Source organism: Papaver somniferum, chromosome 3 (genome assembly GCF_003573695.1).
Source record: "Papaver somniferum cultivar HN1 chromosome 3, ASM357369v1, whole genome shotgun sequence".
Classification (NCBI taxonomy): Eukaryota; Viridiplantae; Streptophyta; class Magnoliopsida; order Ranunculales; family Papaveraceae; genus Papaver; species Papaver somniferum.
Genome location: NC_039360.1, coordinates 225,920,234 through 225,931,096, shown reverse-complemented (window position 1 = coordinate 225,931,096; position 10,863 = coordinate 225,920,234). Strand labels below are relative to the sequence as shown.

Sequence of the window (10,863 nt, the reverse complement as noted above, 5' to 3'; positions counted from 1 at the left end):
TTCGTAACTCTACTTCAGATGTTCATCTGTATGGATACTGCAAGGTTTTCTCCACCTTTTTTTTTGGACAGAAATACTGAACTTCCTGATGAACCTAGCTCAAGTGAAATTTCAAGTCGTTTCTGTAAGGAAGCTATCTACTAGAAGTTGTACACGTATCTACTTGCTGAAGATTTAAAGTTTGAAAGAAAATTAGGTTGAGTTAGAGGTAATGCTCGCCGTTGTACTAAACCAATGCATGAGAAATGTTTGAACAACAAAGAAACTGTGGCAAGTAAATTATAATCTTGGTTTTTCCTGTGAATACATTTTTTAATAATTATGTTGAACATTATTCTTAAGAAGTTCGGAAGCATTAATTTGATTGTTGAAAACACCAAATTCTTTACCGTTCAAAAGAACAAAAACTTCACCTGTTCAGTTCCGGTTCCAGTTCCAGAGTCGTTGTTCTGATAGTTACTACCAACAATATCAGGGTTAGTAACGAGAGCAAACCCGTCATCAAATATTCATTCAACTACAAGTTTAAAGTGTGTCAGCACAACACATTCTTCCGTGCCTGGTGAGTCATATCGATGTGTTTGGCGGCGCGAAACAATAGTTAAATGAAGGTGTATATTACTGAAAACAGTTGAAATATCTTTTGTTAAAAAGCATGGATTGATTAGATTTTCTTGACATCAATAAAACAAAACAACAAACTTAAACTAATCAAAGTTCAACAATCTCCATGTTCTTCTTGATCGATGATGATATAATACTTGATTCCGATCAAACAAAAAATGATTTAATACTTGATGATCAATGTTCTTCCTTTTTCTTTCAATCAATATATATATATACGTTTTAAGGATTTGGAGATTTTCCTAATCTACGGAGTGATGCAATCAAAATTACATTTGATTCACGGCATAGAAAGAGAGATCTTTTCACCATGCGTGCAAATTAACACCGCTGACTTTGAACCCTGAAACCGTTAATCAACTGCCTATAACCACCATTAATAGCAGACCTAACGGGTGAATCAGTCATAACTGAAATTTAGTGTAATTCCAATATGTACGGGTCAAGTAAATAGGTAATACTATTGCTGATTGCTCTATCGTATCTTCTTAGTTTAACAATATATTTTTTCAACGGTTGTAAGATTTGAGATGAACAGAAGAAAAGGGAGAAAAATCGTTTTATTAAGAGAATTTTTTTTTTTTTTTTTTTTGAAGCAAGAGAAATTTTTTTTTAGCCGACAATTGTTTTATTTTGAACCGTTGAATGGAAAGTGGAATTAATGATTTGATTTTGTAACGGTATTTTAACTCTCTAACTATATCAAAATTTTAACTAAAAAACTTGAAGCAAACAATAATTTTTTACAACGGTATTGTAATTCTGTGTCAAATTTTAACTATAAAAACTGAAAACAAAATCCATCGAGTGATTCTACGTGGACAAAAAGAAAAAAACGGGAAAAATCCCGTGAGGGGATCGGAAGAACGGAGAAAAGCTCTCATCATAGGGATAATAAATGGGCAGATTTGCCCCCGGCTTGAGTGGCAGTGAAAATCCCGGGATTTTCTTCCGGAATGTAAAGCATTTTCGGTGATTTAAAGTATCATCCCACCCAGTTTTTTTTTTTCACAAATTTGGTTAAAAAGACCAAAATCAATAATTTCTGAGTGAAAAAGATATTTATATTTTGATACTTTTTAAATGGACAAAAATGTAAAAATAGTCAGGATGTAAACAGTTTTATCTTACTCATTTTCAAATATTTCTTTTTATTTTTAATTTACATCAAGATGCATCCAGTTTCATCCTCGCTATTTTTTAAATTTAAGCCAAGATGAATCCAGTTTCATCCTTGCTATTTTTTTGGTGTCCATTTCACTCGTACTAATTTTTAGTAGTCTATTAGAATAATATTTTAAAAATATTTGAAAAAATGATCCATTTTCCGTTTTTTTTCTTTTAATCATAAAAATTTGGTGTCAGACCAACTCATGTGACAGGTACCATCATCCCAAGATTTGATGCAAGCCTAGGGGTAAAAGTGAAAAAGTAAAATCACAATGGTGAACAACATAAATACGGTTGCCTATCACAGTAAAGTCCTTTCCCTTTTTTCTTTTTCTTTTTACCACAAATAAGTTACAACTTCCATGTATTGCGTTTATACAAGAAAATTTGCGAAACAAATGTCCAGCTTCACTTACCATAAGTCTGCGTATAGAATTAGATGACACAAAATTAATAATGTGTTTCCATAAGTGTATCAAACAATATATGCAGGGGCGTAGCCAGCCCATTGCAAGAGTGTGTATTTGTATCCTCTGCCCAGCTGGTTCCAAAGCCCGTTTTAAGCCCTTTAAGATTTTTTTTTTTATAATTTAACCTGTTTTTGCATTTTTCCACCCTCTGAAATTTTTGGTTGCACCCATAGTAAATTTTTGCATCCCCTTCCCATGATTTTTGGCTCCGCCCCTGAATATAAGAGCAGGTTTCATCTCCAAGTCAAATGTGAAGGTCATGAAAAAAGGATAACATGGCTAAGTAGAGGTAAAGTAATCTAGACTGACCTTGGGCTTAAAGCAGTGGCGGAGCCAGAAAACAGTATGGAGGGGTTAAAAAAAAATTATTGAAATTTGGGGGACTAAATACTAATATTTGGCGGGTTAAGTACTAAATACAAGATAAAATTGAGGGTGTTTTTGTGGTTATCAAGATATTTTTATTTTTATTTTTTTGGGGTGGGGTGGGTGGTCAACCCGAGCTCCGCCACTGGTTTAAGATGCACATCATCATTTGTTTCTGAATTTAAACAAATTTGTTAGATAAGACCTTAGAAGTTGAAGATGAACTTTAGGTGAAATTTTTTATCTTTGAATTATTTTGTTTTTTTTAGTAATGACCCACCAAGAAAAACATTAATAAAACCTCTACACATGATGATCTTAAGAACATCTCCAATGGTAGGAGTGAAGGTTTTAAAAAGACATGACACCTAGGATTTAGCACTTCTCTAACCAAAAATTTATCTCCAATGTCAAGGTCAAGGTAAAGATATAAACATGACGTAGTTGTCATCTCATAGGAAAGGGTAAAGGAGAAAGTCATATCTTTATCTTCTCCATGACCCAAGGTCTTTTGACACATCATCAATTCTTTGTTCCAAAATTAATTTCATTCTAAGTTCTAGGATAATAATACCTTGGCATTGAAGATGAAATTTTAGGTAGAAAGTATAACTTTAACTTTTTTTAGCCACATAGGAATGACCGATAACAAAAAGGTATTAATAGGACCTCCACCTAGTATTACCTTCACCCCTAGCATTGGAGATGCTTCAGTTTTGTGATACTCTTAAGGTAAGATCGAATGTACTGCTTTCTAAGCTGTCACTCTTATGATTCCACATTTTTTTATTTTTCTTTGGCATCGAAGAATCTTTTAATACTCGAGGAAATACCAGTTTTGTCATTTATTAAAAGGCTATTTCTTCTAAGACCATGGGATATCATTCGGATATGATCAAAATTAATTTAAAAAAGACTAAATCACTGTCTCTGTTTTTCTTTTTTCTTCTTTTTTTCCTTTGATTTTAGATCCATTATCTCTTTAATCTTCCTTAAATCTATTTTGCTTGCCTTTTATTTCAGTCGGGTTTTTTCTCGGAATCTTTTCCCTAATAATTTTTCCTACTAATAATTTATTTGGTATTTTCTTAAATCATTTATTTTATTTTTCTTTCACATGAGTATCCTAATTTTTCTTTCTTTTCCTTTCGAGAATCAAATGTGGTAATGGTGAAGAAAGTAGTAGTAATGGTGGAAAAGGTGGTAAGTTTTGTTGTACATAAGAAAATTAGGCTCAATTAAGCACAAAACTCGTTGCACTCATCTTTAACAATATTTTCTCTTAAAATCTAATAAAATTGTTGTGAATTCTTTGATTTTGAAGAAGTTAAAAAATGAATTGTGATAACGAGACTTATAATGGATTTTTATAGAAAATAATTCATTCCATAAAACAAACCGCAGTAGAAAAAATTCAAAAGAATTCATGCTAGAAATTAAACTATAAGTTAAAAGAAAATGAAAAACAAGAAATCATATTGAAAGATAAATTGCAATAAAAAACAGTTCATCATGGAAAATAAACCGACATAAAAGATTTTATTTAGCAAAATGAACAATTAAATTATACTCTTATTTTATCTATCAAAATGAATTATAATTTTACCAGTTACGAAAATAAACATAATTTTATCATTTTCTTTTTCTTTTGTAAGCATGCATTTTATTATGTTAAACATAGACTACACTCGGGAATGTTAAACTACTATTTCCTAGTTCATCTAGCAAAACTATTTGTCATCTCTCGCCATAACTATTGACAATTAATCTATCCCTACGTGATATATTGACAAAAACATTAAGTATGGAAAGAGTACTTGCAATTCTCTTTAGTTTTTGATTAAGATTTGATTAAGATGTTTACTGCAAATATTAGATCACCCCACTTAGTTTGTCTATAAATACTTTGTTCTCTCATAACGAAACTCATCCCAACCCAACAAAAGCTTTCAAACCCAAAAAAGAACAAAGGCTTTCTAAGATCATTGATTCACTAGTTGCTATTGATGGCTCCTCTTAAAATGTTTCGACAAACCTATTCGTATTTCTTTACCTTCTTTTCAGGTCTCCTGTTCTTCATTAGTTATTGCTCCTGTTTCAATCCAAAACTGTTGGATGTGTCACTAGTTACTGAGTCTGGTTTCTTATCGGCGGGAGCTACATGGTACGGAGGTCCAAATGGTGCTGGCAGTGATGGTAAGTCATGAGGGAGTGGGAAGTTTGTATATGCACGTTAGAAACACTCAAGTACGTGCATGTACAATGTCATAGTGATACATTTGGGATTTTGGTCATCCGGAGTCATATTAAAATATTGTACCTGATCATTTTCTTACTTCCTTTTTACTCTTTTTTATCAACTTCCAAACTGAAAACTAAAATCTAAAAACTTATCCTTTTATGCATACATTTGTACCAGTAATATGCCATATTATTGCCGAAGATTATTTTAATTTTTATCTTTTATGTATTTAAATGGGTGAATTCTAGGCACTCTGACAAAACAATCTGGAAAAAATTCCGAAAAAAGATTGTGTGGTGTTTGGCATGCCCTTATAACTTTAGGATTATAAATGGTTAAAGTTAACCCATTCTCTCGGAGAGAAATTTGTCAGGGTATATTGTTGGTGCACTTGGCATTTCCATATTTAAATAAACAAATTATGAGAGATAAAAAATATTAATATATGTATTTTTTTTCCGAGTTTTATAAACTTCCTTTGTTACTTTCTTGGTGGTTATTATTTTGTTACTCGTTTCATAGTAATTTATAGAATTGGTACCAATTCTTCTTCCTGACATGGGGGAAAAATACGATCAGTTTAGATTTTGATTTAGTTTAACGTAAAGTGGAAATACTAATGATGTAGGGAAACCACCTTTCTCTTCGATGATATCAGCTGGTGGCCCTTCCCTTTTAGGTCGGGCAAAGGGTGTGGTAACTGTTATCAGGTGATGCATTTATAAATGCATTGATGACTGATTATTTGGTATATCGTCTTGATTTTTCATTGAACTGCATCAATAATAATAAATAGTAAAATTTTGCGTATATATAATATAGGTGAAATGTACATCACATTCATCTTGCTCAGGAAAACCAGTAACTGTGGTGATTACAGACGAGTGTCCAGGTTGTGTCTCACAATCAAGCCATTTTGATTTGAGCGGTACTGCTTTTGGAGCCATGGGTCTTTCCGGCCAAACGCAACAATTGAGGAATGTTGGCGTCTTGCAGATACAGTATAAACGGTCAGTGTATAGTTTTGTTTATGCAAGCTAGTTATTCCAAATGACTCCTGATTAAGGTATTAACTATATGTTATATCTGGATGGCAGAGTGGCATGCAACTACCCAGGCACCAATATAGTATTTAAGGTTGATGCTGGTTCGAACCCTAACTATTTCGCTACTCTGGTTGAATATCAAGCTGGACAAGGCGATATTGCTTCTATTGATCTTCAAGAAATATCAGTTTCTTCTAATTGGCGACCAATGCAACAATCATGGGGTGCTGTGTGGAAGTTAGACTCAGCAACCGCATTGAAAGGTTCATTTTCCCTACGTTTGAAGTCTGGTAACGGGGAAACGATTGTTGCGAAAAACGTCATTCCAGCAGGGTGGCGAGCTGGTGTTACATATCGGTCGAACGTCAATTTCAATTAAAAATAGCAAGAAACCTTGCTACTTATTGGATGAATTGTATGAAATCTATTTTGTGATATTATCTGTAATCGTGTGATCTATATTACTTATCCATCAGATAAACCATACTTACAATCATCACAAGGAGGGTTTGTTGCTTTAAGATTTTCTATTATGTATTATGTTATCACACCTATTAATGAAGTTCTCGTTTAATTAAGAATTGGGGAAGCGCATGTTTTCTTATTTTGTTTACGGCTAGGATGGGTCCTGGAGGGCGCTTGCTCACCCCGCCCTTTTTTGATTTTCTTACAAACAACCATTTTCATGATCCATTGTCCGCGCATCCATATAAGGAGGATAACTCATTCTTGTTCTGCTCCTTCTTACAATACTAAAACATATTCAATTACTTTAGTCATCTTCTTCTTCAAATCTAGATTTACTTGGATTGAATCTGATATATCAGATTTTACTAGTAAATTAGGGTTTCTAATTGTATAATTAACTTTTCATGCTTTCAATAAAAATCACTTTGTGATTGTAGGAGTGAGATATCGCACATTTTAGTAAATATGTGAAGTGAAGACTATATAACTTAAACGAGGGAGATTGCACACAGAAAGGTTGAGATGACGTAATGGATGATGTCAGCAAAGTCACGAGTAAAGTGTGAAGATCAGTGAGAAGTATGGCCTGTGCGAGAACGAGTGATTGTACATGAGCGAGTGTATCGCATAGAGATTCCGAAAATAAAGGATCTCTTAGTTGTCATCCACTATGTAAGATCTTATATAAAGTGGAGAGCTTATTACTTGTGGGGGGTTCTTTTGGTGAGTATTAGTTAAGAAATCAGAAGAGAGAAAGTACATCTAGGAGCAAGTAAGATTGTTGTAATACTTGTATCCATCTTGTAAAAAACCGAATTAAGTCTTGATAATCAATGAAGAGTTTAATGATGATTACCTAATATTGATTATAGCTATAGTGGAATGTGGTTGTGAGGAAACTTGCAACTATATTTTTGGTGCTAGAAACAGGGTTGGGGTGATAAATCATGTTAGTAAATCCATTGAATCTTGGAAAAAGCAAGATCTGAAAATTGTGGAATTTTTTTTTAATTCTTTGAAATTAAAGATGGTGAGAATCGGATATACTATTGAGCAAGGAACAACGGCTAGAAGGAGCAATAGAATCGCAGAAAGAAGAAGAATGACAAATCTTGATCACCAAGAGGAAATAATAGAAGAAACTCAAGAAAATGAACTCCAACATGAACCTCAACCCGAACAAGAGCGGAACAATGATATTAATTATGATAGAGTGAGTGTTCATACTTCTCAAACAAGTTCTATTGGAGAAGAAACACAAAGGACTGGAATACCAGGAAGAATTGATAGAAATGAAGAAGATATGACAATTGCAGAACTTAGACAAAGATTGATTACAGAACGGAGAAGAGATGACGAAGAGCGTGCGAATTTGATTCGTCAAAATGATGATCTGAGAGAGGAAAATCTTAGGTTACATGAACAGAGATCAAGAAGTGATACAAGGTCAAGATCAAGGTCAAGCAGAAGTTCACCAAAACAAAGTCAATCTAACCGTGAAAAAGATATGCAAAGACATCGCATGGAAGTTATTGAAGAAAATTCGCAAGAAAATAACAATTCACAGGATCAACAGGAGAGAAGACGTACAATTCAAGATCGAGGAACGAAACGATATGAACATCCATGTGAGCTTCTTCGTCGCACACATCATAATCTTGAAAGAGAGAAAGATGATCCAAGACAAGAGCAGATGATGTTACATGGAAGAGAGGAATCAATATGAGCGCGAAGAGGAGATTACACGTGCGAGAGATGAAAGAAATAGACAGAGAACAAGAGAAGAAATTGAAGAGAGAGAATTGCAGGAAGCGTTACGTCAAAACAATCATGACAATAGATTAAGACGACGCGAACGTTATCGCATGGATGATACAGAACAAAGAAGATATGAATAAGAGAGGCATGATAGAGTGCATAATGATATGAACATTGAGAGAGAAGGTGTAGGCGAAGAAGAGAAGAAACTTAAGAATGCGAAATACATGAGGCAGTACGTTAGAATAATCATGAGAATAGACTGAGGCAAGAAAGATTAAAAAGACCAATGCGAGAAGATTTAGATCAAACCTTAAGTGAAGAAATTTTGAGAGAAATGGCAGAATTAAGAGACATGATGACTACACGAAGAAATGGTGGAAGGAGACAATTAGAAGAAGCAGTATAAGAAGCTAGAGAAACTCCTTTTACAAGACAAATAAAAAGGGAAGCAATACCGTCCAAGTGCAGCTTACCAGTGTTTACTAGTATATTTGATGGAAGTGTGTGTAATACAACATGTGAAAGCCTACACCCGATCTCTACTGAAATGGGAAAATAATGATGCAGTCATGTGTAAATATTTTGCTGCGAGTTTGGCGGGAGAATCTTTGAGATGGTTTGAAGGGCTACCAGTAGAATCAATTGGGTCATTTCACCATTTACAAAACGTCTTTTTAGGATAATACATCAGCAATAATATGTCAAGACCAGGGATTGAGACAGCATTCAGACTTCGCAGGAGAACAAATGAGACTTTGTGTCATCTAAAAACACGCTGGAGAACCATATGTAACGAAATGGGAAGACGAATAGATGAGCGACACCTTATTCTTGCATTTATCAATGCGCTCTTTGCTACAGATTTATTGTATACACAAATCTTTCGGATAAAGGATATGATAAAAATGTCAGAATTGCACGAGTTTCAAGAAGAGTACATAGCATTTGGAGAGAAACAAAGAGATATGGAGTCGTACCCAGTTGTAATAACAGATGCGAAGGGTGGAAAAGCAAGTTTACTTCCAATATTGACAAATACTGTTGTGAGTACATCGCAAGGGAATCAAGGAAGGAATATTGCAAAAATGGAACAAAAACTGGTAGCCATGGGTAGTGCAGATCAAGCAGAGTTTGAAAAGCAACATCAAAATCGCGGAGGTACTGATACGATTCAACCAGGAAGTTCTGGAGGTCCACAAACACATTATAATAAAAAAATTGGAAGAATAGTGTTGGGGCAGATAAATTTACCAAAGTTGAATACCACCGTGGATAAGTTATGGGAAGCTACCATCCTAATGGAAGATATTCCAGAACCACATAATGCAGGAGACGAACCACCACCAGGGAGGAGGAGTAAATAATTTTGTGTATATCATAGATTTCACGGTCACACAACAATTAACTGCAGAAATGTAAGGAAAATCATATTAAGGATGATTGAACAGGGAAAGTTGAACCATTTCTTAGCACAACTAAAGAATTTTCCACCACCACCATCAAGGGGAAATGAGTATAAAGCGGATAATGGAAAGAATGTACATATAATTGAAGTAGGTTCGAAAGCGAAGAACTTGTATTGTAATTCGATTATACATTCATTCAAGAATATAGAAGATTTCCATGATAATATCTTAAGTCGGGTGTATGCGAGAGATGTTGAAGGCAAAGAGATCCTAAATCTTGTGAAAGTATCACCATTAAAAGAGTGGCAAAAACAAGTTATCTCATTCAGTGCGGAAGAAACACTAGGCGTAGGAGAATCACATGAATGTCCATTGGTGGTAAGATTAGGAATTAATCCAAATCCGAAAGTAGAGAATGATGAAGAGGATGAGGCAAATACATGGGCTATGAATAGAATTCTAATAGATACTGGGAGTTCTGTTGATATCCTTTTTTATCACATATACAAACTATGGCCGGAAGATATGACGAGTTAATTCCTTCAACATACAAAATTTATGGATTTAATGGAGTTGCAAACAAGCCAAAAGGAGAAGTGACAATGCAAATTCTCCTACATAACCTATCAGCGGACATTGTTTTCTGTGTAGTGGATGTCGAATCACCTTATAATGCTTTAATTGGTAGTCCATGGTTGCACAGTTTACTGGGGGTGGCATCGATATTTCATCAATGCATAAAGTTCCCTTTGCCTAATGGCATTGGAATAATCATAGGAGATACAATTGAAAGTAGGAACTGTCAAGAAATCGACATTGATAAGTGCGGAGAAAGAGAAAGTAAGCGAAGGAATTGGAAACAACATATCGCAGAGAGTCAAAGAGATGAGAAGTTAATGGTATATGCAACATATAAAGTTGAGGAATGCACAAACTTTTACAGAAATTAAAGATGAGAAGTTAATTGTAAACAAATAACCAGAATACTGAAGCAGAATCTTCTGCGAATAACAGTGCTAAGCGAATTAGACATATTGCTTCTATAGAAGAAGGAAGCATGCAGAGTCAGAAGTTCTATTTTCAAGACAAAAACAAAGGATACTAAGAATCTCGCATAGAGAACTCATATTCTGCAAAAAAATTGCAAGCTTAAGGAGAGAAAAAGAGTACTATGAGGAATGCACATGCTTTCCTTTATGCGACACAAAAACAATAAAAAATATTTGTACTAGAGTTGTGAAAACTCAAATATTGGAAATATGGAATGGAAAATTGAAATTTCATATAGTGATATTACATCAAAGAAAAAA

The 10,863-nt window shown here is 34.2% G+C and overlaps 1 protein-coding gene and 1 pseudogene across 1 annotated transcript; both read left to right on the top strand.

The window, feature by feature from the left end:
* The first annotated feature begins 4,636 nt into the window (after nucleotides 1–4,636).
* Nucleotides 4,637–6,297, top strand: LOC113360747 (annotated as a pseudogene).
* A 1,116-nt stretch (nucleotides 6,298–7,413) lies between these two features.
* LOC113360746 (pre-mRNA-splicing factor 38B-like) lies at nucleotides 7,414–8,112 on the top strand. The gene has a single exon (XM_026604214.1). It carries the CDS (start codon nucleotides 7,414–7,416, stop codon nucleotides 8,110–8,112), a length of 699 nt encoding a protein of 232 aa, XP_026459999.1.
* The last annotated feature ends 2,751 nt before the right edge of the window (nucleotides 8,113–10,863 follow it).